General features: G+C 33.3%; 1 protein-coding gene across 13 annotated transcripts in view; it reads left to right on the plus strand.

The window, feature by feature from the left end:
- LOC141449738 (discoidin domain-containing receptor 2-like) overlaps positions 1-6447 on the plus strand; it is a 587266-nt gene extending 580819 nt beyond the window's left edge. For all 13 annotated transcript variants that reach the window (XM_074119440.1, XM_074119446.1, XM_074119448.1 and 10 more), the window contains one exon: positions 38-6447. In XM_074119440.1, the coding sequence (XP_073975541.1) occupies positions 38-340 (303 nt within the window). In that variant the 3' untranslated portion in view covers positions 341-6447. The remainder of the gene's footprint in view (positions 1-37) is intronic.
- The last annotated feature ends 21161 nt before the right edge of the window (positions 6448-27608 follow it).

Raw genomic sequence — 27608 nt, forward strand, 5'->3', positions numbered from 1 at the left:
TTTTTATGTTTAATATTTTATTATCTGCAATTATTAGGGGAAACAGACCACGAAGAGCGATGTCTGGTCGTTTGGTGTCACCTTATGGGAGATGTTAGTTGTGTGCGGCCAAAAACCCTATGGAGAGATGACTAGTGAACAAGTCGTAGAAAATTGTAATCATTGGTACCAGGGCGATGGTCAAGCCAGGCTGCTATCTCGTCCTCAGACCTGCCCTAGGGAGATCTACGATCTGATGACGGAATGCTGGAAGAGGAATGAATCGGACAGGCCGAAATTTTCAGAAATACATTTGTTCCTTCAAAGGAAAAACCTTGGATATGTCCCTGTTATTGCGTGAGCTATAGCTCTTTCGTTCATAATTATGTCCCTGACCCGACCAGACATATTGTACGACTGGTTTCCATGTTACGTTCTCCTTGCTCATTCTGTTGGTTCGCGGCTAGGCCTATATATCTTTTTTGGGTAATTAAACAAAAAAAAATTATTAAGAAAATTATAAAAATAATAATAATAATAATTTTTTTAATAAATATATATAAAACAATGAATTAAGACTCACTCACTCCAGTGTCTTTCTTGAGGTGATATATATATGGAGGTTCAGATACCTCGTTGACCCACCACGTATGAATGTTGAACTTACACCCTCTTATCCCTTACACGAAAAAATGGTTTTTAACTTTTCACTAGTCCCGCTCCATTATCGTCAAGCATAATCCACCTCACCCTCTACACCTCCTGCATCTTTTCAAAATGTACATACGCACTTATTCGATGTCATTTTGTTCGTTGTTAAAAATCAAATATTTCTGAAAGACATTTTGCTTTTTGTTTTTCTGTTTCCACGAGAAGAGGCACAATGTTAGCGTACTTAAGTGTTTAGTAACAGTGTGCTCCGGAATTACAGGGAACACAGAGTAATGGTCATTTTCTTTTTATTGCCAACTTAGTCGAAATAAAATTAAAGAATAATTAAAATTAAAAAAAAAGCCAATTCTAAAAAATAAATAAATAAAGAAGAAAATGTTTTTAAAAAAAATCCAAGAGACTATTATATATTTGTATTTACATCTGTATATTTAAATGAGATTTATGTGTGTATTATTGAGAAGTGTTTGAGAAAGAGAGAGTAATTTTTGAAACATGCTCAAAAAAAGAACTGTGCCGGTCTTTGCTCTAAATTTGAGGTTTTAAAAAGTCCGTTTGTTGTTTCCAACTTTTAAGAAATAATTATTTTCTTTTTTAGTGTTTCTTCTTCTGATTTTAATGTGTCTTTTTGTTTGTTTTTTTTATTGTTATGATCTTTCTCTTGATTTATGTTTTACGTAAAACGTGGATTTCCGTAGTGATTAGACAGGATTGGCAAGTTACCAACTAGATATAGTTCTAAAACTGCTGGCAATAAAGAAGAATAAGCTTTTCTGCAGGAAAACGTTTGTATGTAGCCTCACCAGGTAGGATAAATCGAGTTCCGTTTCATCCAGTAAGAGAAAAGCGGTACAAAGAGATGGAAGTGCGCAGATCATTTATTTTTGTTGCAGGAATCCCCGATCATAACTGATAAACATCTTGTTATCAGTTACTATCCCAGTAAGCCATTAGAATGATGTATTCATGCTGTCAAGTTAACATAGTTGATGTTAATGCTGTTTTAGTTGGACTTTGCTGAAGAATGAAGATACAAATAATCTCGAAAATGTTATTAAGACTTCCAGATCTTGAACTTTTTCTTCTTGGAAAATACTATTCAATAGTCTCTCTCTAATTCATGGTTGGTTTCAAGAAGCTTTACCGATTTGTTGGCCATTCTAGCTCTTGTCAGTTATCCAGTGATACATTTAAATGAGACTGAGGTATATCACCCTCTCTGGGAAAAAACTCTTGGCTAAGAGGAAGTCCTCAGTCGTGAAGTTTGGGAGTATAGTATCCACAATTTCCAAGATAAAGATTCGTTTTTCATTCATACGACAAATTTACCACGCAGTAGTCTGTTACAGTGGATCCAAGGCAGTGATCTTTCTGAATCCATTTTAGAATGCCTGAAACACATCTCTACGATCTGAAAAGGCGTTTTATTTCATTTGATTTTTCTACGTGTTTTAACAATATGTCATAAAGAGGTTCAGGTAGAAAAAAAAAAGTTGTAGGTACGGTTTAGGTAAAGTAAGGGGGTTTAAGGTATAATATAGTTCCCAAAAGTCCCTTTGCTTTTGCTCATTTGATTCCTAGTCTGCATTTAGAAAAAACAAGTCTAGAAGGCCTTCATAGAAGTGTATTAAGAAACTCGAGAAAATCTAGAATGATACTTGCTGCAAGTTGTCACAATTTCTTATTAGACTATATGGCTGGTAATGCCTGCCAATTTACCCAATCTAAACGAAATCGTACAAAAGCAATAAAGCTAAAAGAGAGATAAAAATAAAATTCTTAATTTCAAGCTCGAAACATAACGTTTCAAAAGCAGAGTAAAGTCTTGCCATTATCAGTCTTACTTATAACGGAAATCGCCATGTACTAGGATCACAACTTCAAGAATTCGAACATAACAAATCAAAATTCTGATTCTTTTGAACCATTTTTCTTCTTTTTTTTTTAAATGTTTGTGTCTTTTGTACGAAAGATTGTGAGGCGTTATAATCGTGATTCTTAAATATGTATCATACTTTTTTGAAATCTGGTTCTTCCTGTGTGGATATGTAGTTTATATTTACAAATTGTAAGAAAAGTTGGTACGAACTATTTGAATCCTATTTTTGTCTCGAGAAATGGTAATTTTTAAAAACAGAAAAATTATACCATTACAATTACTTATTAAAATAATTTAAAATGTGTATGAACATAATGAAAAAAAAAAAACATTCTTGAGCTCTACTTAAGTGTTCTTTTAATTAATATTGAATTTTGTATTTGTGGAGCTACGAGATTTTTATATATATATATACGTATATATATAAAGAGATAAATAAATAATAAAAAGAAAATTTTCGACCAAATTGATTACACTTTCTTTTTCTATTTCATTTCTAAATGGATAATTATCATTTTTATATATAATGAACAGTTCGTTTGTTGTTACTTAAATATAAATAAAATTAAGAAAAATTACGTATATATAAATAAAACAAAAAAACAAAAAAAATAAGGAATTGTATATAATCATTAGTAAATAGTTTTAGCAAATAGGTCAAAGTGAAGATGAATTACACAAAAAAGAAAGAGATCAGCATATCTGATTAAAAAAAAAAATCTTTAATTTTTTCAAAACTATGTTTTCCACTGCATGTAGTTTGTAAATATTACTATTTAGTATTTAGCTGTATATGTATAATTTTTTCAAAACAAAAAGAAAAATATTTATATATCCAATTGATGTACCTCAGTGATACATTCCAACGAAGAAATTAAATAAATAAATAATAAAATTAGATTTTAATTTATTGTGTAAAAAAAAAAAAAATAAGAAGAAAACTCGAGAAAAACCTGGCTGATTTCGCCGTATTTTACATTTAATTTTTTCAAGGTTTTACAAAATCTTTATGTATATTGTACATTTTTTATTGAGGTAAGTATAAATTTTTGGAAAAAAAAGAAGGAAAATTTAATAATTAATAAAAATAGGAATCTTTGCGTAATTTTTTAAAATTTCATTTTTGATTAAATGAATTTAATTAAACCAAAAGTATAATTATATTAGCACAGGTAATTGTAAAAAAAAAAAAAAATTAAATAAAAGAAAAGAAAAAAGAAGCAATTTTTGTGAAAACTCAAAAATAAAATTAAAATAACTTGTCTATTCTCCAGTTTATTGTGGTGAATACGGAGGACATATCCGAGGAAGAAAGTAGAACGTTCTTTTTGCAAAAACATAAAAGATGATAATTATTTATTGGATCAATATAGAGTCTTGATAGATTTTTCACGCTAACTACTACCAATTTCTCCAGATCGCAGACATCTCGTGCAAAAATACATCTATTGCCATAGCGTTCAATAGGAGAATCTGAAAAGCTATCCATCGATGCCACTTCCTTTTCTGAAGACAGAGGTGTATTCTACAGTTGGATGAAACTGGGCTTGGATTTGCTAAATTAATAATAGTTTGCAATATTAATTCTTTAATTTTTCCTCTCTTTTAATTGGGTTACTTTATTGCTTTGTGATATTTTTAAACATAATAAGGGACATGCGTGATGGTTTTGTTACTTGTGCAGGTTGGTGCATCAGTTTTTACCATGTTTGAGAGGTTTCTTTTAAAGGTTGTGTTCCAAGACGTTTAAAATGAAATAATTGGCAGTATAAAAAGTTTGAAGTACCTTGCCTACAATAGATTTTTATAGAAAATATGAAACCCATCTTTCAGAAGTGGGATCAGAAGCGTAGGATTGGGAGGACCGTTTCGTGGAATGGAAAGAACGATTAGGTTATGTTCCGGTATGTTTAATGAATCCCACTCATCAGACTGTTCGCCGGGATATAGACTATCTCCGCCCCGGTAAATATCTACCCATGGATTTGATAGCTACGGTTGGAGATATGAATTGGATTACATGAACTAAAGGCACTAAAGCAGTGAAATTGAGGAAAAATTCTCTGTGTCTTCTAGTTTTAATCCCAATGATTTGCGAATTGGTTTTGCATAGTACCGAGGAATAACTTTTGAGTAGAATTATTAAAGAAGAGCAACTTCTCTTATAGCGCAGTAGAATGTACTCCGCTTTCTTACAATTACCTTGTCTTCTTTACAGCTTCATTTTATATTATTGAGAGCAGCAAATACACTGGCTCGTGAGAAGCTATATAGAAAACAAACCTCTAATTCTATTCATCTCAGCCTAGAAGATGATGCGAAGAATTATCATTAGTTTCGAAGCTCTCCATGGCAATTGATGTATCCTTATTAAATTTCTTCTGAAATAATTACTATTCCGATCGAATAATTAGCCTGATTTTTCAGCTCCCATAATAGACCAAAGTGGTGAATATTTGCAAGTAACATAAGACTTTATTTTGATCCAAATATATATTTTGTTGTATGTTCGAGCAATAATGCCAAATAGTTTGTAAATGAGAATAATATTGTACTTTATATTCCACAAGACCATTTTTAAATGAATTGATTAAACATTTTTTAAAAAAAGTATTAGATGTATTCTTTTCCGTAAATAAGTTTTTAATAATTCATAAAATGTCGTTTTTAATGAAAAGATTTCTCTTCTCAGTGTCCTTGTATTTGACTTGCACTGGAAAAAACAAAAAAGAAAAAAAAAAAGGTAAAAGTTTTTTAATGTATTTGAGATTTTAAAAATATTTTTAATTGGATGTAAATACACGTGATTCGCTAATACTCTATTCACACAGAACAAAATTAAAAGATGATGGAAAATAAAAATAAATAATTTTGCAAAAGTTTATATATTGAGAAAGCTCTTTCTCTGTCTCAGTCTCTCACTAAAACTCTCTCTTTTTAGTATAATTTAGGATTTTTTGTGGCCTTTTGAACAGAAAAAAAAAAAAAAAATTTAAGTTAATCCAAAATTGTAAACCTGTGGGAGTAGCTGCAATAAAATGTCAAAGCTTGTCAATTTTGGGAAAATACCAATACTTGATGTTTAGGTTTTTATATTGATTGTACGATATATGGGAGAGTTATTACAAAACTAGTTCAAGGGGTCACGAAAGAAGTCTGTTAACGCTTCAACATTATCTTTGTTTAATATCACCCACTTTTTTCTCATCTTGTCTTCGCCTATCTGGCAACTAATTGCTCGTGCTGCCTAGATTTCAATTCCCCCTTAGTAATTGCATTCCTTTTCAAATTTGCTATTTTTTTTCTTATCATATTCATTTTATTTTTTCTAGTCAGCGCCATCCGTTCAGAGCAAAATTTCTTGTAAATCCTTTTTATTCTTTTTTGTTTTCCTAAACTTTTTAATTCCTGTAGGCTAGACAGGGCCCGTTCATATTTTTTATAGGTTGAACGGGACCCCTTTTGCCTCATGACAATCACTGACTCAGTGACAAAAGTTTGAGTTAGGACCTCTTAAATTAAATAAATAAAATTAAAAAATTAATTCAGAGGCCTTCTCTATCTTTCATCACTTTTATGTCATATCCAATCTGGTCTAACTGTTTTCGTAAATAATCTAAATAAAAAGAATTGACTAGATTAGATGTGACAAAAGAGGACTCAAAGTGTTTCTGATTCGCACGGTCTTCACTACAAACATTTGAACAACTAAAAAAACAAAACTCATCTTTTATTTGATTAGTTGTCTAAATGATTTAGTCAAGTCTGATATATATAATATAAATATTGTTTTTTAATAATAAGTGGATTAAAATAAATTGTCTACCTAGTTATTTAAGAATGGAAAAACAAAATCTTTTACCAGATAAAATGTTATTTTAATTTTTAGGTGATACAATAAATGTTTTTTTCGTCAATATCTATTTCCTTTCAAACCCTTTTCAATTATAATTTTTTTACCTTAATAACACCAGGGCCATCAAAGTTTCTTTCATTTGATGTATTGCAGCCTACCATTTCGCCAAGCTTTGGCAGTCGCCTTTATGAATGAGTGAGTTGGCAACCAACTTACATATCGGCCTGCTGGTTTTTGTAGATTCCCTAACGCCGGACAGCCACTAGAGTACAGGTGTGTACCCTTCTTCCAAAAGCCTTCTATCACCTTCTGGCTATTTGTATATTCTCAACTAGTTAAGGACTTAATAGTCTGAGAGATCACTTAGAGCATGGACAAGTAAAGAGTTGGTCGTTGGATTTTTGTCAACAGCTCACTACTCCTTCAAAATTTATGGGTAAAATGGAAGCTGAGCATAAGATTAAATGAAACTAATCTCTAAAAACATGCACACAAGAAGAAATTACTTCACAAGTAAAACGAAGTGGGACCCAAATCAAACAACATTAACTAATATGGCTTACAGCACATTTCCAAATAGTGTGCTAACAAACCTGCGACTGATGTTGGGTTTGTTCAGCTGTCAAACTGCTATTGAAGGAATCTCACTCTTGCAACGTCAATGCCGAATGGTTTTTGAAAATTTGTTAGATCAGCATGTGTAAGGTGAGTAGAAAACATTGTCTAAAACAATATCAAATAATTTTTTTTATTACTCGTCTTGCAATACCTTCAAGATCAAATCCATCCAATTGAATAAGTTAAATGCGAGACATCTTACGTCCTAAATTAAGAACAATGCCTTTACTTAACTTTTGAATCCAGTCCTGTTAGCTTACGAGGCAGTTAACCCACAAAAGTGGATGTTTCTTTTACTCAGGAAATGAATCCCTCAATGCCTACTATTTCTTAAGATAGCCAAGGTAAAATAGAATGAACACAACAAATTGTGGTTGTCACATATCCAGCACTGAGAACCTAACAACATTTACAATATGTCGAAAAGATTGAAAAATATACCAGAGAGAATATTGATTTAAATTTAATGTTGGCCTTCCAGCCGGCGCATTCATTTCTATGCAGTTGTTAAAATATCAATGAAGTAATATAAAAAAATATAACAAAAAATCATTTTGCGTTTTCTATTTCTGCTTTTATAAATCTTTTGACTTAAATAACGAGGAGAACCTTCAATATAGATGAAATGTGGGATCACCACACCAGGTATTCTCAAGGGCAAAGCATTTTGAGGTAAGTTAGAAAATGGCAATTCATTGCAGTAATTATCGTTAATAAGAGATTGAAGAGAATTGAAGGTCAATTGCGCGATATGTTAGTGCTTATCTTAAATTAAGCCCAATTAGAGAAAGATCCAATCAAATAATACGTTAGGCTATGTACCACAACTTAGGTGAAGCTAAGAGATTACTGTAAAAACTGAACAGTACTCATTACTTGGCATTATTATTATATTATGAAGTAAAATGTAATTTGGAATTAGTGATTACTGTTTGAATACTATTGGTATTCACGAAATGGAAATATGAATGCGACAAAGTATTTAATCACTGGTCCAGATGTTTTAAAAGAGTGATGAGATGTTGTGCGGATTACTTATTTAGATTCCCACTAATACACTACTTGCTTTTCATAAGCTATGTGTTGGTAAATTACTTATTTAGGAAAACGGAAAAACGAAAAAAATAGTGGATCCGATTAGGTAGCATGGAAATTATAGCTGTATCTTTTAGAAAAAGTTGGTAAGTTAACTGGCTAATCGATTCCTTCTACGAGCAGAACAGTTTCTCTACAGGAACGAATATTCAACTTCTCAGTCGATATTATACTTGATGCTGCTTTTACAAATGATTAGTGCGTGTTACAACATATTTAAAAAAATTCTTGGCGAGAGCTTTAGCGAAACGGAACGGGAGTTAGGAATAATTTAGTAACAAAGTTTGTGACTGTCAAACTTCTTTGCTGGCAATCAATTGATGATGAACAGGATAAGAATTGGTCTGGGATTAAGTGAAAGCTTCTGAATTAATACGCTATCTGTGGGGAATGTGGGCTTGCTGAGGAACATGTGTTGGAAGATTTAGAAGAGGAATTGGTAGGTAGAATTAGTAAGTAATAATCATGTGTTACGTGACAATTGGTTTTAGTAGGGTTCTACGGAAGGAGAGGTACCTCAGAAGGGTACTATGAGGTATAAAAAGTAAAGTAATGCCTATTTTTTCAAGCGGGCTTTACATCCTATTTTTTTTAAAGAACTTGGCTAGATAAATTATAAATAGATATTATATTGGAAATTGAGTAGCGAAATATATATATAGTATTGGTTCTAACTATGAGGAAGAGGATGTGGCCGACAACGACAGCACGTAGATGGGAGATCGACTGGAGTTTGCAAAAGGAGCAGCGGAACAGTAATTGGGTTCACCTGCCCCCTTCTAAACTACTGTGGTGGCAACATTTATATTTCAAGAGACAGACCGGCTAGGTACATTGCGGTGGCATCTGTTCAACTATTTACAGAGCTAGCTGCCCACCGTTTCAAACTTATATACGAAAACTTGGGCAATTTGTCGTAGGAAGACGTTTCAGAAACATTAGGTCCATTTCACAAACCTTATATATCTCTTGTACCATATATATTTATAACTAAGCTCAGTTTCTTAGTATAAGACTTCATGATCTTTATTAAATATTATCGTAACGCCTAAAATGGAAACATTATTATGATTTACTGAAATCTCTATTTAAAATTTTGCTCAAAATTGTTCAGTGAATAAAAACATAAAAAAAATTGATATTTAATATTCATTGCTGCGAGAAAACACCAGGCACTTCTTATGAAGATTAATTTAATTAAAATAATAACTTAAAAAAAAGAAAAATCATTTTAAACAAGATAAATTTAAAATTTTTGGTAGCAAGTTAGTAGTAAGTAGTTCGCAGTTTACAGAATATCAATGTTCAAATAATTTTTCTTGTGTCGTGAAAGGAAGGTAATTAATTAACTTCAGCAACTAAGATTTCCAGTTTCATCTTCACAAAATGTTAAGTATATTTATTTTGATAAAGAAATGTAATTTAAGAGTTTGAAAATTTGTTCACGAAGATTATAAGACAGGCGCAGCCACTTCAATTATATAACTTTAAATCCTAAAGTTAAATCCTAACATTTCTTTTTTTAACTGGAGGTGATAAAGACGTAATCTGGATTCAGAATGCCAGAGTAATTTTAGAATGTTGAATGAAAAGAGGGGGATTAAATTGGAATTTCCTGGCAATGAATTAGATAGATATAAAGGAGACTTTTGGATGTGTATACTTATTTTTTTCCATCGTGTACTAGTGCATTTACAAACAAAATCATTTCTGGGTAGAATAACATTACAGAGTTAGCTAAAGGATTTGGTTAGGGAAACGTATGAAAACTTATAATCATATATTATAACTCCAGCAACTATAATCATTCACGTGCATAAATGAAGAGCCTCTGAGTAATGCAATATCTGCATTTTAATAAAGGTCATATCTCTTGTTGCTATTGCAATTTTCCCTTGGGTCTCAGCATACGTACAAAAAAAACCCTTGTCGGATTATTTTCACCTTTGTGGAGGGGATTTAGTTCCCTCCAGCCGTACCAACGGGGACTCACTGGTAACATTTTCTTTGAAATGCTCTATGCTAGCTCAGGAGAGGTTTTTTTAATTGAAATGCAATGTTTCCCCTCTTTTATTGTATCAAATGAAAGGGAAAAAAAATTAATTCATGTTCTCTCAATGCTTACGAACACATTGTTCTATTTCATAGTGAATATGCATTTTGTAATTTTATTAGTTGGAGATTTTATAATTTATTTTAAGATTTGACTTCCTTGTATTAGCACATGGTGGCGAAGGAAACAATCCTTATAACCTTCCTAAGTTTGAGATTTCTTAGGTATCTTAATCCTGATTTGGTGGATGTGTTTAAGGTAAGTGATTTCATCTACTAGCGAAGACCAATGTTGGTCCAGTGCGCTATTCGTTTATGTAGTAATAGAAAAACTGGTGTGAAAACGTAGTCGTCTTTCTCTTGAAAGAATTCTCAAGGTTCCAAAATATTTTTGCCAACCTAAAATTTTAGTAACATATTTTATTACTATTAACATTGTCATAGAGATGGGATTAGCTATACGGTTAGCGCATTGGATTCCCCACGCGGAGATCCCGAGTTCGAATCCAGCTACTGACCCTTAGATTTTCTCTTCCTAGGAGCTTCTTACAGCTCACTGTCCGGTGATGGATATTGTTGTCTGTAACGAGAAAACACTCGTTCTCAGTGCACTGAAGAAAGCTATGGGCGCCAATAACCTCAGATGTTGACGCACCTTAAAACATTAAAGAAAAAAATAAAATAAATAACATTGTACAGTTTGTTAAAGCCCCCCTGTGGTTCCGGGGTTGCAGAATAGGGCCACAGTGTCCTCTGCTTGACGTAAGAGGCGTCTAAAGAGGCAACTGACCGTTTACCTGATACCTGTTATCCTCCCTTTTACCCAATTCTTGGCCCATCATATAACCCATTACCTTTCCTTATCCTTTCGGCTTGCCCTCACTTTTGGGGGATGCTTCCCCTGCTTTCCTTGCATGGTGGGCCCTATGGTGGAGGATGGAGCTTAAAAACTGGGTTCTACCCTTGCGCTCTAAGGCGCCGGACAATACATTGGGCCCGGGTCAGAGTAACCTCGTCGGCGGTGGTATTTCCGGATGGCGACCAGACCATACACCTGATACGGTCGGTGAGGGGCTCTGTCGTGGCCACCATCTGTATGGGTATGGTTTCTCCTGGGTGGGGGGAACGTTCGAATAAAGCTTCTTATTCCCTATCGAGCAAACGAATTTTAGCGGGAGAGAAGGAAAACTAAGTAACTCACAGAAAATGGTGTCGAAAGTGCAAGAGACAAGTAGTGAGACGTGATAAGTTCCCTATCCCAGCAAACATTGACGAGTGTTCCAGACGATGGAGTCTTGACACCCCCTGTTGGGAATGATTCTATTTCCTTCCAGCGGAGATCGAGGTTAAAGAGACCGCCACTCTCCACAGCGCCTCCACTCTCCACAGTGGTTAGGAGTATAGCGGAGTTGACGTATAGGCAGAAGCCGGAAAAGGAAACACTGCTATAGAAGAGGTCGAGCAGCGTGACTAAGGAGAGGCGTGACCACAGGAGGTTCAATTGTTTTTCATGAAGAGAAAGACATGGAGGATGCCTCCTTGGCAAGATTAGACAAGGAATTACGCAGAATGAAGAATGTCATACAAAAAAATAAAATAAAAATGAAAAATGAAACGCCGCAAGCCGGCAACGTAATATCATCATAGACATTCAAGATTTCCTTCGTGAAGTAGTAGAGTCGGTGGAGGTGGTGGAATTCCTAATAGGTTGGTTGCAAGGAAGGACCATGATACCGCAAGGGCTGTCACAGGTTTCAGCGGTATTTAGGTCAGTTGATATTCTGAAGGAGATGGCAGTAAATTAGAATTATCCGCGATTTCCGTTTTGTTTTGGAGTTTGAATGGCCAAAAATACTCCCAACCAACTACAAACAAATTTTCAAAAAAAACAATATTTTCTAAGCAAAAGCCCACAAAATGGACATTTCGGATAAAAACGTAAAACCGGAAAAATCGGTTGTTTAGAAAAACATTACTAATATTTTCAGAAATTCCATAATAAATATCGCATCTTTTAAATGTTTAAAATGTCTACTGCTCACCTTAATAAGTAATTAGCTCTTTCACAGTAGGTATTTTAATTGAAATTTGTTGTTATCCTTTTCAGTAATAAAGCAACATGGAATTTTTGAAATACTTTCAGAATGAAATTACATAGCAGGTATAAAATCATTGTATTTTATTGTCCATTGTTACTAAAACAGTTGTTCCCTAAAATAGGTGACGGACGTTTCAGTTATGTAAAGGCATTGTTTAACAATTGTGTAAAATATTCCATAACTGGGCTGAAGTATTGATTGGTAAGAAAATAATATCATCTACTTCTCTATTATATTAAATGATTAATGATTGTCAAATAGTTTTTTGTAATGAAGAGTTTGACAAGGGGGCAAGAGTTAAGTTTTGCGTTCTCATTACTAGCAGGAAATATATGCTCGCGTTGATTTCCTCAGTCCAGAACTGGAAACACACTGCCACCCTTGTTGCTAAAGGTACTACGTCCTAACAACAACAACAACGTTAAACCCCATTCGCTCATTATTCTTCGTCAAGTTTCCGCTCCGTTCTCACCCTAGTCTTACTCTGTCTCTTTCTGTTACGTTAGTAAACACATAGAGGGTTGGATGCTTCCGGACGTACCTTCTCATTTCCGCTTTTTGTAGGATAGATCCCTCTCTTATGGTAGCTTGTCCATTCTTAAGGGCGCACTCATATTCTTCTCACAGATTACACTATTATTCCAAAAATTAACGCTGACTGTATACTCAGTAATTGATTGAGTCTTTGTACAGATATATCTTAGGATAAAGATCGAAAGTAATGAACTCTTCTTTCCTAGGGCTCAACTACCAAATCTAGTGTCGAGGCAGAATATAATTATTAATATTGATCGTCAGTGGGAAGCGAAACCCTACGTTATCCAAAGCACTTCTGGGCCTACATTGCTACCCCAAAGAAACACTACGAAAGTGACCGACCAACGATGTAATTCCAAACCTTGGTTGAGCCACCCAAGAATCCTTAATCTAACTATCCTTAATTTTAACATCAAAAATCTTAAGAAACCGTATGAGCACACTTTTTTTTTAAATCCAAACATTTCCAAACGCTGAATAATCAAGACAGACTTTTTCTTTGTCTTATCTGTACTAAATATTATGTGTACTAAGTGGGGTTAAACTTTTACATCTGCTATTTCTAAGGAGAGCTTTCCTTAAGATGAATGAAGCTCGGAATCCCGACAAACGAGTGTAACGTCAACAGCTGGCTAAAGTGCATGGCTTGTGATTAGGCCAACTTGTCCACCTCCTCTTTTTTACAAACTATAATCTTGGTGAGAATTAAATGTGGCAGAAATATTCTGTGTTTGAAGAACATACATGAGTTAGAAAGTTTAGAATAGTATTGTAGTAAGAAAGGTCGAGTGAGCGACCACACCAAATTTTTTTTCCAACAAACAATCCTTTCATGGCAAAAATAAGCAATTGCATTTCTTGATCTTTGACAACCTTCTCACACTTAACAACAAAGTACGTTTTTGCGTACAGTAAGCCAATTTATTTTCCGGAATACCTTACCTTCATTAGTAAACCACATTTTACCACGTCTAGCAATCTTCTACCCAAGGAAAACCAAGGCTTCCTAAGTAAATGGATTCCCAGATACCACTTACCACTTCCATTACTTTGTAAAAGAATAAAAAAGTTTTCTGACAGGAGTTGAGGAGAGTGTGGGAGAGAATTATACGAGGTTGTTGTTAAGGTTAGGAAGGTAGCAGCAGAACTGGTTGTGTTATAAGAAGCCTGAGGGAGATTCATGATAAATTACTTTTACCTAAAATATATTTCTCTTAATTTGTGGCGGTAATCAATCAAATAGTAATGCAAACAGCTGCTCTTGCTTCCGCTTTTCCATTAAACTGCCGAAAAATCTATTTCGCTGCGATGTTTAGCTTAAATAGTCATTGTAACCAGATTGGAAAAAATTATCAATTTATTTCAGAAAAGACCTTTAGCCTTTTTAGCATTTTACTTTCCTGTCAGCTAGACAAATTACCACCCTTTTCTTAAACGTTTTTATTAATCAAAACGAACTAGTGTAAAAAAGACATTGTTCTATATTAAGTCGTGAATTTTTGAAACGATTTCTAAAAATCCTATTTTCTACTTTTTCACTTTAAACAAAGAATAAATGACTAAAAATTGTTTTCACTAAACTTATTAAATTATTATCTGGGAGCCTTATAAACAACAACATCATCTTTGTCCCTCTGATCTAAAAATGTAGTACAAAAATCTCTCCTTTCACATAGCATAGCATTGAATTCCATGTTTTTATTCATAATGTAGTAATTTTTCTGCTTCTTTCTCCTGGTGCTGTTATGAGAGCCCGCTTTATCCATCTTCCCTTTCCTAACCCATTCTGGATACGATTTTCTGGATCAATCTGTGTGTTATGTCGCTACGTCCAACTCCATGAATTTGATGAAGCTTCTAATTTGCCATTTGAGAGGCTTCCTTTCATTTTAATTTAATTTTTATTTCATCATGCAGAATTCCTTAAATGAAAGTTTCGTTCCGGATCGTGCCTTTTTCAGTATTTACTACTAGCCTTAGCAGGAATTTAGGCAACATTCATTTTGGTCACTTGTTGGTTTAACACCACTCAGCTTTTGGAACTGATTAGTTTAATTTGTTCGTTAACAGATTTGGACTTACGCAACTTGCCGATCTTTCCTGATTTCCATGTTACCTTTATGATTCATTTATAATTGTGCCGGTCCAGTTTAATATCTTCATACGATATCTATTTTTTCATTCCTCCAGAGATCAATGAGGACTTTTGATTAAAGAATCATCGTTCTTGATTCATTATAAATAATTGTCCCCCCAAAGAATCGACTATAATTTTTTTTTCTCTTTCTAGAGGTATCTCACCGTTAATATTAATGACTCTCAATCGTTCGAGGAAACCCCACTTTAAAAAGAGGTATGATTCTTCTCGAATCCTACCACAGTTCTTGAGCCTTATAATGGAACCAATATAAGCACTAAAGGCACTTCTCATGGGCACTAGTTCTCTACAACAATACAATATAGAGTTTGACACTTTAGTTGGTAATCTCAGCATGACGTATATACTTTTGCGGATAACAACTTCCATCAAGTCCAAAAATTTTGGACTTACTATTAATTACTATATAATTCAGAAAGTGCTAATTCAAAGAGCTCTTTTTACCGATTGTAGTTTGGATTTTAATTTTTCGTAGTTCTCATTCAATTATTCACATAAATATTGCTCCAATTTTATTTATTCATTAAAAATAATTAAGTTCCAGCGGAGACTATTGTTCCATTATTGTTCTATATGATTTAGTATGCTATAATACATAATAACCCCCTTTACCTTTCATGACCATTCAAGTGAACTTCATCAAGGTCGTTAAGTGTCACCTTGGGGATTAGTTGCACTGCTACCCCATCGTGTCTCGCCTAGGGTTATACAAGAGTTGAGATTAGATATTCATGGAACTTGTCTCTAACTACCTTCTTGTTAACGCCCTTTAGTTGCCAGGGTTTTTAATATTTCAAGAGAGAGAGACACCAACAGTGTTTGATATATTCTGTATAATAAGGCTGAGTGCACAGTTGGCAGGGTGGTGACTGATATGTCTAATAAGAGAGGCGGGTTGTTTATAATGAATTCATACTCTGTAGAGAGACAGAGATATACAGTATACTTGGCTTGAACATTACGCTTCTTAACGCCGACAACTCCCAGCATTATTTCGGTTCCAGCGTGGGAGAGTGCCACAGAAAATTTTTTTAATTAGACACGATGAAGACATCCAGCGAGTCGCAGAATTGAAAGAAAGGCCTGTCTTCAGATACTCAAACGCCTTCCTCTTTATTAAAATTATAATTAAATGACTCATTTCTTCAAACCTAATTCAATTTTTTTTTTTCACCCTTAATTATACATATGTAAATTGCCAACATATTGCAACTTAGCAAAAAACCCAACGATTATAGGAATCAGGGTTAGGCAGACAATTCCCAGGTTTTTAGTGCCACTGGAACAGGATATCCGCATGTACCCTGAAGAAGCCACATGCAATAAAAACTCCGTTTCATTTGGTATTGTCTCAATTACTTTATCATAGAACCGTTCGAGAAGACAGAATTATTGACCTGAGATTATTTGACAAAGATAGTAAAAGTTTGTATGAAATCAATATGGTGGAATTGAAAGTCACACTCATCTCACTAGCATTGGATTTAGTATTTTCAGTTAAATCATTCCGTTGTACTGTTGTCAAATATTATAACATTTGGGCTTGAAATGGAAAGCTTTCTCAATTCTAATCCAATCTAAATTCAATCGTCTCGATGATTTGCGTGATTAGGTTCCAAATATAATATCCTTTAGAATTTTTTTTTTTTAGTAATTCTGCAGCATGGAAACCCAAGTGTGAATTAACCTTCTCCCTTCTATTTTGATTATTATTTCTTTTTCGCGGCTAATTAACAGGTGGCAAAGTGTTTGGCGTGCGCCACACGGTTGCAGTAGAGAAGAATCCGGGTGACTTCAAGATCGTCAGCTAATGGTACCTGAAGTTGTGGAGAGGGGTTTGATGTAGTTTGGAATAGTAATTGGGAGATCCCCAGTTTTAACGTGTTGCTACTTTTTATTTAGATGGTCAAATATTAATGGTAAATATGAGCTTCCGCCCCTGATCACGATGCCTTATTTTGGTAGTTGGACTAAATGGAGAAAGGAAAACGATGTTCCCTAACAAGCTAAGAACAAGCCTCTGCACATAATCGCACTGAGAGAACGATGGACTTCCTCTTCTGGCTGTGATCTCTTCAGTATCCTTCTTCCTATTCCTAGACTTTCTTCTTTTCTTTCTGTCTGAAGGCTTACAATATTCTGCGGTATTCTGCATTCTGAAAATCTTTTAATATGGCCATAATATAATAATAATAATAATAATAATAATAATATTAACAATAATAATAATAATGATGTTTATTGATAATTTTGTATACATAAAATAATATTATTGTATATAATTACAAACAATATAGGCATGGACATCAGTCTGTCTGCCGAGATGTTGCTAATACTAAAACAAAAGTCTCCCTTTTAATAAAAATAACAATAAAGCAATACAAATTCTTCTGAACTAAAGCTTATTTCAATAATTGAACTTCAAAACCAATTCCCTCCTGTACTTAAGTGCTAATATTAGGCCATAACATAATAATTCCCTGTTTTCAATTTTCATTCAGGATTGAGAACTTTCTTTCCACAATTCTCCTTATTCAGAATTCCTTCTCTTTCTTTTTGGGATTTTCTCGCGGATCGCCTTCCCCTAGAAATCCATTTTGGTTTGTGGCTAACTTGTTTTGCATCTTATTGTTCACATTGTAGGTTTTTGCTGCATAAAGCAGGATGTTCTGTGCAGAGTTGTGCTAGATATTGGATTTAATTAGAGTCATATTGTTAAAACTATTAATATTTCGGATATTTCGGTAAAAAATCCAAGAAAAAAAAAAAAATCCTACCATTATTTATTTTATTATTCAATTGTTTATTATTCTTCCAAATGTTTGTTGAGTTTGTTTAATTTAGATGGTCAAATTAGCACATGGGTTGTCTTGCATTTTGAGAAAATGAGCGATCATATCTGAAGCTCGTTATCCTTCGTGAGTTATTGTTTTTTTTTGTGATTTGACCCATTTTTATTTTTTACAAATCGTTGTGTGACCAGAGGACCAAGACATTAACCAGAAGGGATATATGGCATTGCTATCGTTTGCCTCATATAATTAATGTACGTAATTCATACAAGTTGGAAGGATTTATAATCTTACTATCTTATCACAGTAATAAGATCTGAGACTTCAGTAATAATTCATATGAATAGAAGCCCTTTCTAAAATGTAGCCAGTACGCCTTAATTCATGTCCAGAGGCGAAAGTAACCGATTTAGGGTGCATAATCAAGTAGTGGTTGCCATTTATACAGCAAAGAGGGAATGAGTAGAGAGGGATTGGCGATGATGATGTTGATGATCAAGGCAAGGGTTAGATAGAGCGGAAGTGTTATTGCAGGTCTTGCAGAGTGAGTGAGTGGTATAATGCAGGTGCATGGGTAGTTACCCCTTAACATCTACAGCGTATAGTGGTTGATGGAGGCGACATTGTACTCTGGCGCCCCTCTGGGTCGGTGCAGCAAGGGACCATGTGCAAGCTTAATAGCCCGTCACATATCGGAATTTACTGCCACGTAATAATATATCCAATCATGGAATTTCCACACGTTCATTATCGACTAATTATTGATAGTCCATTAAACCTTTTTTCAAGGGACATTTAGTCTAAATCATTCAGTTTCTTTGATTGTATGGTTCATTAAAAAAAACGTTTTTTGTTAACCAGTTGCTTCTGGCAAAAAAGAGTCCCAGAGAATTTATTTAAACAGCTGTTTTAAATTTCTAAAACAAAAACAGAAATAATAATAAAGATAAATAATGATATAATAAACATCCTTGCGAATAGATTATTTATGTTGGTTGCATTTAACACAATGTCATTATGGTAATCACCATGGTCAAAAGTTACTTCTGAAAGAAAAGACCCTTCAGAAATCCTCGCGAATTCCCCTCATGATAATGATATAATTAAAAGATTATCTTCCATATATCCTGATAAATCTCTACTACTCCAGAAAATCGGTGATTTTACATGTCTTAAAGCAGTGACGGCAAACCTATGACCCGCGGGTCAGACACTGACCCACAATTGCTGGCAACCATTTGTTTGTTTTTGCGGGTTGATTTAGATTTTCTAATTGTGTGGATAATTTATATTCTATCAGTATTTTTTTCATTCACTCATTGACACAAAAGCAATTTAAATGCTATCTATAACCTTTAGTTTGATCATTACAGTTCTAAAACGCAAATGACAACAAATGCTTTTGTAGTATTTGAAATAAAGCAAAAGTGTTAACAAAATATCAAATAAAATGTATAATTTTACTAATATTTTGTTTGTTAAAAAAATCGACAACCCAAAGCAAATAACCATATTTAGATTTTTCTTTAGATAAAACACACTTTTGTAAGGTTTTGTTCAGTTATGTTTGTACAATATTAAAAAGAGACTTCCACAGCACTTGTTTCGTCCTGTCTTACCCGTTAAGCCAACTGAATTTTAAAGATGTTTAGTTTTGAAAATATTCATTTTAAAATTTTTAACTTAACTCTTTTGCAAATGGGCATTAGTGACCCAAGAGCTAGTACTGAAAAAAAAAAAATATGAACAAAACTTGACCCATGTCTCAAAAAGGTTCGCCATCCCTGTCCTAGAGTGAAGGATGTAATCTATTTGGGTCTCAAATTAAGTATTAACAGTCAGATGTCTGAAATAACACCACATTATTCTTGGCAGGAAGAAAATGGAGAGCTTCAAGCTCTCTCAATCTATCACAGATATCAAGACGAAAGCCAAGCTTTGGGACAAAGCAGCTTTACTTTTTTACACTTACGTCTTTGAATGCTGGATTCTGGACTGGAGAACCGTTTAAAAGCTCAGAACTGCAATTACGAAGAGCGAAAGATATCGCAGATATAAAAGAAGCAGGGGGGAAAAACGTGAAACAGGAACTACGTGGAGCAAGACCAGGAGATATCGCACCTCTTCGATCGGTTACCAAGTAGTTTCCTCAGAGAGATCATCTTCAAGAGAACAAAATTTAAAACCATCTGTCAATTTCTTTGCTGGTAAAAATGTAGGATCTTATTTTACATGTTAACGTTTATGAACTTTCGGATGCGTGTTGATTTAATCCAATGATTTAAAGTATTGTATGAAGATAAAATATTCTATTTTATTTATTTATTTTTTGAACGAGATAAACAAAATATTCGATTAAATAAAATCAGATCTAGTTGACTATTACAGAGTTTTTAACTCAACAATAATGAAATTTGAGGCGCCACGGTAGCCGAGCGGTTAGACCTGCGAAGCTAATATGTATTGTGGTACTGGGTTCGATTCCCGGTCTAGGCCTTGGATTTTATTTAATGGATAGTAAAAGGAATTTACAGTGAAGTATATTTGCTAGTCGCCTCCGTCCACGACACCTAATTTGGTAGTTGGACGTAAGGATCGCCTGAAAAAAATAAGGCTAGGCATTACTTTACTTTACTTTTTTTACAATAATGCAATTTCTTTTGTTGGAATCCATCCCTGTTTAATGATGAAAAATTTTCATTCTTTGAGGTGACTTTTTCTATAAAAAGTGATTTTGGATTTTCATAAATCTCTGGGAAGATGGAATTTAAATATTCCTGATTTTACGTTAAAAGCTAACATATCCGAGGCAGCTGCAACGATATTCACTAGTCCTGCACTGAGATAAAATAAAAAATGAAAATATAAAATTAAAAAATTGTGAATTAAGCCGGGCCCTGATATTGGAGCCAACTTCGCCACACTTGTAAACTTTTTATTTTATTCGTAATTGTTAAAACTACTGAAAACAATATTTTATGTTTTAATAAAACTTGAAAACCCAATGTAACACCATTTATTTTCATTTTGTATTCATTAGCCCACACATCAGCATTCAACAGCAGTTTTCTTACGAATGATAGTTTATAACGACTATTATTTGAAAAGCGCGTGTGTAAATAAATATTTTGTATTCGTTTTAATTGAATTTCAAAGTGTGTGAAGCCTGTAAACGACGGAATTAAATTGAATTTTTGTTCCGATTGGGGGTGAGAGTTTTAATAAAACAATCGGAACTTTATTTTTTGTTTTATTATTTTTTTTTCAATAAAAAAGTTTATCATTCTCTGTTACAATTATTGTAACAAGAGTGATGTTTAAATTTACATTATTGATTTTGTCTTTTGTTTGTTTTGTTTAACCTTTTAGTTCGAATTTTTACAAATAATATCGTGTAATCATCTCATTAAAAATAATAGTGTTCGCTAGAATCTTCTCTTTTCTTTTTTTAAAATTAAAGTATAAACTTTTACTTACTTTATTTAATCAATCTTCAAATAGCTCACACTAAAAAGTTATGGTTTCTTCTTTGAGCGATCTTTCTGCGAGCTGTTCGATCCCACGCTCTACTAGTGCACTCCAGTTTTAACTTTAATGAATTTTAAAATTTTCTTCTTCAAAGATAGTTTGTTACGGAAGTTAACTGGTCGAGAACTAAAGTCTGGAACATAAGTTTGTTTTAAAAGTAGTCCAAAACTTCAAATTATTCAATTTTGTCTTGTGTCTACGAAGAGATAGCTGAAGGTTATCTTGTTGATTTGCAATCCACTGCAGCTCAGTCAAGTGACTGATCAGTAAAGCCCGAGAAAGATATCGTGATCGATTCATGTAAGTTTTCAGAAGATCGTGCAAGATCGATATGGAGACCTCTCTTAAGAGTGACTGCAATAGACATAGTCAGTTCTTTAGACTATAATGGTTGGATTTGACTGGTCAACTTCCTGTAAATTCTCATCAAATTTCACATAATGGACGCCCTGATTCTTCATTTCCAAGGTCCTCATCGCTATAACCTTTTTTTTTTATTAAAACTACACCAAGTATCTGCTGATCAAGAGCATTTTCATTTATCTTCGATTTTATATCTCTGATTATTGATGTGGATTGAGGAGATGACTGTACGTTTTGGAGTTCTCCATACTTTCTGGAACTGCTGAAGAAGCACCAATTCAGCGATAGATTGTTAGGTGAATTGAAAAATTAGGTTCATTAACAAATAAGTTTTCAGTTCCTGATTTAGATAATAGATTTGTTATTTTATTTCTTTTACATTCCTTTTTGTATTTTTGACTTCAATGTAAAAGTAGTGCTTGGTAATTGACCAGTGATGTCTTAAATTCAACAAAATAAAGAAAAAACAAAAAATGAGTAATAACTTTTAAATTTATAAAGGGGAAAAAAAATGATTACCTATTTCGGAAACTAAATACTTTTTTCATTTGTTTTAATGTAAAGCTTTCGACTAGGGATTAGATTATTTTCAGGGTTGGGAACATATTTCAACAGAAACAGATTGATTAGAGTAGAGACACAATCTAGACTAGATTCTGTGTAGGCCAAGCACCTAGATCAAAAGCTTGGCATTAAAACAAAAAATATTATGACTAAAGTTGGCAATTACCTTTCTTTCCTTTAGATTAATGAATCAGATACCAAAAAAGATGAATAATACTCTAGAATTTATCGATTAATCTATCAAATTAATCTTCCTTCCTTCACATGGTGCATTGTTGTGTAAAATAAGAAAAGAAAATTATCAACCTCCAATTTCCTATGTAATTAAAGTTATTTAGCAAATTATATATTGATTAGCGAAGGTTTTAGCGAGAATACCTGTACACTGGTATGTATTAGTCACTCGCAAAAAGATATTAATCACAAAAGCTGTGTATTTTGCGACCAGGATTATAAATTAATAAGCCCAAAAAAATAAAATACAATAAACTGAAACGATTAGAAGTAAGAAAGGTGTTTTGAGAAATTTCAAAAATTAAGATTAGGGTATCACTTTTCTCTGCAGTTCCCCTGCAGTTTCGTCTGATTCTTTTTCAAGTATTTCATCGAGATGTTGGCGCATGCGAGCGTGTGTGTAAATTGGGTTGATGTATTTGGATAAACGCTAATATTTACAAACGTCAACTACATCTGCAGATCGTATGTGTTTTGAGAGGGACTGTAATTGTTAGTTGTTATGCTGATATATGTACCTGCAGGAAGTTTAGATATCTGAAGAATTGGTTACATCTATCTCTAAGCAATTTTTTACTAGTCTTACTGCGATTCTTTTTTTATTTTTCTAATTGGTTTGATTTCTGTTGCTCTGAATTTTTGTAGAACATTGTCAGCTTCCAGATCCATACAAAAAATGCAAATTGTTAAACAGTGTGCTTAGAAGCTTCTAAGGAGATAATAAGTGCAGCAATGTTTTCACTTGGATCGGGAACCTCCATAAGTGAGTCCTGCGTCCTCATGATGAGGATTTCTCTTCTATACAGTCGCTAACTTTCTGTAATTTAATGCAAGGTATTGTCAGAAAGTAAAACAGCAAAAGGATCAGGTATGTCTTATTAGAAAAGGCAGCATACCAACGATTGTGTCTGAACTGAGATGAAGTTAAGCCAAGTGGATTTGCAGTGAAGCACCAAGAACAATTTCTTGTAAGGGAGAATGAGAATACTGTGGTATAGATCGGATTGTAAAGTAAATAGGAGATAACCTTGCCCAGAAATACTTTGGACAATATTGCTTCCAGGGGTAGTTATTGCAGTGACTAAAATGCGTTGCAATAGATGAAAAGAGAAGGTTTCGCTTTAATTGCATCTACCTGGATCGTCTACCAGTTTACAGCTTAAAAGGGAAGTTAGAGCAAAATATTTGCAGATGGTTGATTCATGAATTATATGAGAAAATTTATGCGTAAAAGTAAAGAAATGTAATTTAATAAAAAATTGTTTAGTGAAATTAATGCAACAATGATTGGAGGCATTCGCCGAGTATATCCTTAAAGCTCAGGCTCATTCGCACTTTCCCATTTCTTCGGCAGAAAATAAATGGCATTAAGTTAATCTACTTAGGCGACATTAAAGAAGAATTCTTTTAAAGGAGATTAAAGAGAGAAAAGAACCGCAATAAGTTTTGGCATTCGACTTTGGTATTTAGTCTTTTGTTTATCGAAAAGTGCTAAACTTCTTTAATCTTCTAGAAATGTTTAAATAATCTATTGTAATCCTTTAAATTATAAAGGAGTAATATTTTTAAAGAAGAATTTATTATAACTAAAGTTTCTTCTTTACCTACGAACACTTTCTGAAATTTAAGTATTAATATTAATAAGGTGCTTTATTTATTGTTATTTTTAAGCAATTAGCATAAACATACTAACTGCATAAACATAATCGTAAACTGCAGCACTAATTGCATGGATCCGTCCTTCTCGATTGCAAGAGATTCATGCACAACCCCAACAACGTTTAGTCTTAAAAGTAAATGGACTGCTGAAATTTAACTGAATATTTGCTAATTTCTGTCCTAGGACTAATTCAGAACACAAGTTCTGTTCATAGTAAAATAGCTTTCTGGTTACATGAAGGGACAATAATTCTGTGTAGAAGCATACCTACCTAGCCTTCGTTATTATAGGCGTCATGCCCGCCTAATTACTTTAGCGTGCTAAAAGCATATTTTAGCCACGAAGTAACATTGGAAATTTAATGTGGAAGTATAGTTTGTAGCAACCACAGACAGGGTACCAACAAGACCTTGGTAGAGCCAAAAGTTTTAAATGAATTGAGAAATTTGCTTTCTAAATTTGGTTTTTATTACGTTAAAAACAATAATTTTTCATATATCTTTTAGTACTCATAGTGAGCTAGTATTTGCCAAAAAAAAAATGAATTTACGATTTTTATAATTTTTTCTCAAAAATAATTCAATATATTTTAAAATTTAAAAAAACATTCAGGTCAAGTTAAATTCGTAATTGGATTCACTGATTTGTAGATCCCATTTAACATCAATCAATACCTTCATCGATTATCGGTAACATTGGTGGATTCCGTCTATTACTAAAAAAAATAATAAGATCAAATATCGATAAAAGAGCGTTTATCTTAGCTATCAAATTTAAATGTCCATTAAGATGATTAAGTTAATCCGAACAAATGAAAACATCTCAATTAATGGGTGATAAAGGCACCTAACGCCTTAAAATTTTAATAACTGAGGGAGCCTCTCAGCAATAAATGTTAGAAATAGTGTGAAAATAATCTGTGTTGGGCTTCCTTAGAGGAGTTCCTGGTTAGTGAAGAAATTCCTGCTCAAACCACGTTTTTAATTCTTCAAGGATCTTGAGTTATCATCTGTGGATATAATCTCAGCCTAAAAATAGTTCAAATCATTCAACACGCTGTTAATGCACCAGTAGAAGTAGCAGTTCTTTGAGCTCAGTTCACACTTACTCCCTGTACATATAAAGTTGTCTTCCATCTTTCCAACGAACACTGACACATCAACAAGCCATTCAATGTGGAATCACGCTTGCTACGACAAGAACTTCTGAGTTTGATAATGCTTTTAGCCGACACTGTCACATTTGACTTTATATATTCAGGTGCAGTCAAGTGACAGTCATCTTAAGAAAAATTAAAGATCCTTTGTCTGCGAAAAAATAAAAAAATACTTCTGTTTATGAAGAAACAACATCAGCAAGTTGTGATCCCTCGTATAACTTTACTTACTAACTGAGGCCATATCAACATCCCGTTTGTTGACATAGAAACCCAAAATGCTTGCGTCTTACTTAGAAATATGTCAGTACGCTATCATTGGTAGAAATTTATGGACTTCCTGATCATGATTTTTGATTATCATAAGAGCAAAATGATGCTTAAGACTTTCAATCCAAACTTCGGATAATTTTTTTCCCCCAAAAGTTGTTAAATATCAATAAACAATGGAAAACTTCATGAAAGAAAAGTAATAATTAAATGGAATAAATCCCATCTGTTCTAAAATACTTTCACCAGAATGTGATAAATAAATTGAATCTGTCCTGTTGATTACATTCTATATAGATAGCGAAATGTTCTGTACATTTAATGTAATAGCCATACCATCAGGTAATACATCCGTATGAGTGACATCATTGTTTACTTAGGTTTGATTCTGGTGTTCAGATCGATCGCCCTACTGCATTTCACAACAATAGATAATCCGAAACACAATATTCTGGTTATAGTAAACCAAGTAGAGTACCTTCCATCCAGAACACCATATCCATCACTGTGTAGAGTAGTTTAGGTTTGCTTCTAACGGTAATGTATCTACCGCTCAAATCTAGTCTAAGGGAGTATTAAATTTTGATTAAATTATAAATGAGAGAGATGTCTATTTAACATAATAACTAAATCCGTTTCAATCTCTTCTCATCATGATATCTCTTTTAAAAAAGAAACCCAAAGTACCATAATCATTAACCTACAATACGGTTAATGCAAGAATACAAATTATTTTATAATATTAATTATAAAGTTTATGTACCTCAAATGCTGTAAAAGAAAAATAATTGCTTTGTTTTGGAAAAGGATTATTCTCTTCCTAAGGAGCTTCTTAAGGCTCCGGTGATGGGCAGTGTTGTCAGTAGCGAGAGAACACTGTTCGAAAAAACCGCAGTGCACTGGTAAAAGCTCTGGACGCGAATGATCTTGGATGTTGACGCGCTATAAAAATAATAATAATAATTGTAAGACCTGCAAATTGCAAACCTGTGGTACTGGGTTCGATTCCCGGTCTGGGCCTTGGATTTTACAGTAAAGTATGTTTATTAATCGCCTCCGTCCACGTCACCTAATTGGTAGTTGGACGTAAAACCCGTCTGAAAAAATAGCAATTACTTACTAATTACTTTGTTTCAATTGCAAAATAACACTAATATCTTCTTCATATGGATTCTTATTATACGATCTCATGATTAAATATTGTTAAGTGTTAAACCTACCACACAAATCGTAGATCGTACGTTAGATCGTAACTGCTTTCCAGTTTTATCAAGTCATTCAAGGGTCTCCTTTTTCTCCCTAGAATCATGTGGAAGCAGATGTCCCACAGGGAACTGTTACAGGATTCTATCTAACATAATACACAATTAATTAATTTTATTAGATTTTTTTTGTTTAACTTTTGTTGGTGATTTTTACTACTGCAAAGAAATAAATACAAAAATAAAACAGATGACGTGATTGACAAATCAATTGGTCAAACAGATTCGAATGTTTTATTCTGTGCCCAGATTGCTGTCCATTGTTAGATAATAACAGTATTGAACGTTTGTCTAGTAGTTTTTTGAAAAGTTTGTACCTGTTATTTAACTTAGTTCGTTTTAGTCGAGGATGAGGATTCCAGGTTAGTCGTTTGTCTGAAGTAACGAACTTTTGTACCGGTAGGAAGGGCGATATGGTTGAAATGTATGGAAGGGAGGGTTTTTCGGTTTTATTGTGAAAACTATATGTTTGGATTTCTGTTGATTTAACCTTATTTCTACGCTGAAGGAAATTCATGTTTATAATTAAAATTATAATATGATATTTCGTTTTACTCTCTTTTCTACTTAATTAGTTGAATTATAAAACAAGATATAGCAATTAGTTAAATGAAATCTAAATTAATCATATTCATGTTATTTTTGTTATTAGATCGGTCTTTAAATAAGTAAATACATTAGGTAACAGTGGATTCACATTATTAGAGTAATCAATATTAATACAATGAATCATTATTATATTAATTATATAATTAATATGCATACTATGTATGGCATGGTTAATGTAATATATATTAATATGAGACTCAGAATTCAGCGACCATGATGAGGTAT

The sequence above is a fragment of the Rhodnius prolixus genome, unplaced genomic scaffold (genome assembly GCF_049639745.1).
Source record: "Rhodnius prolixus isolate KJV_2025 unplaced genomic scaffold, Rpr scaffold_2, whole genome shotgun sequence".
Taxonomy (NCBI): Eukaryota; Metazoa; Arthropoda; class Insecta; order Hemiptera; family Reduviidae; genus Rhodnius; species Rhodnius prolixus.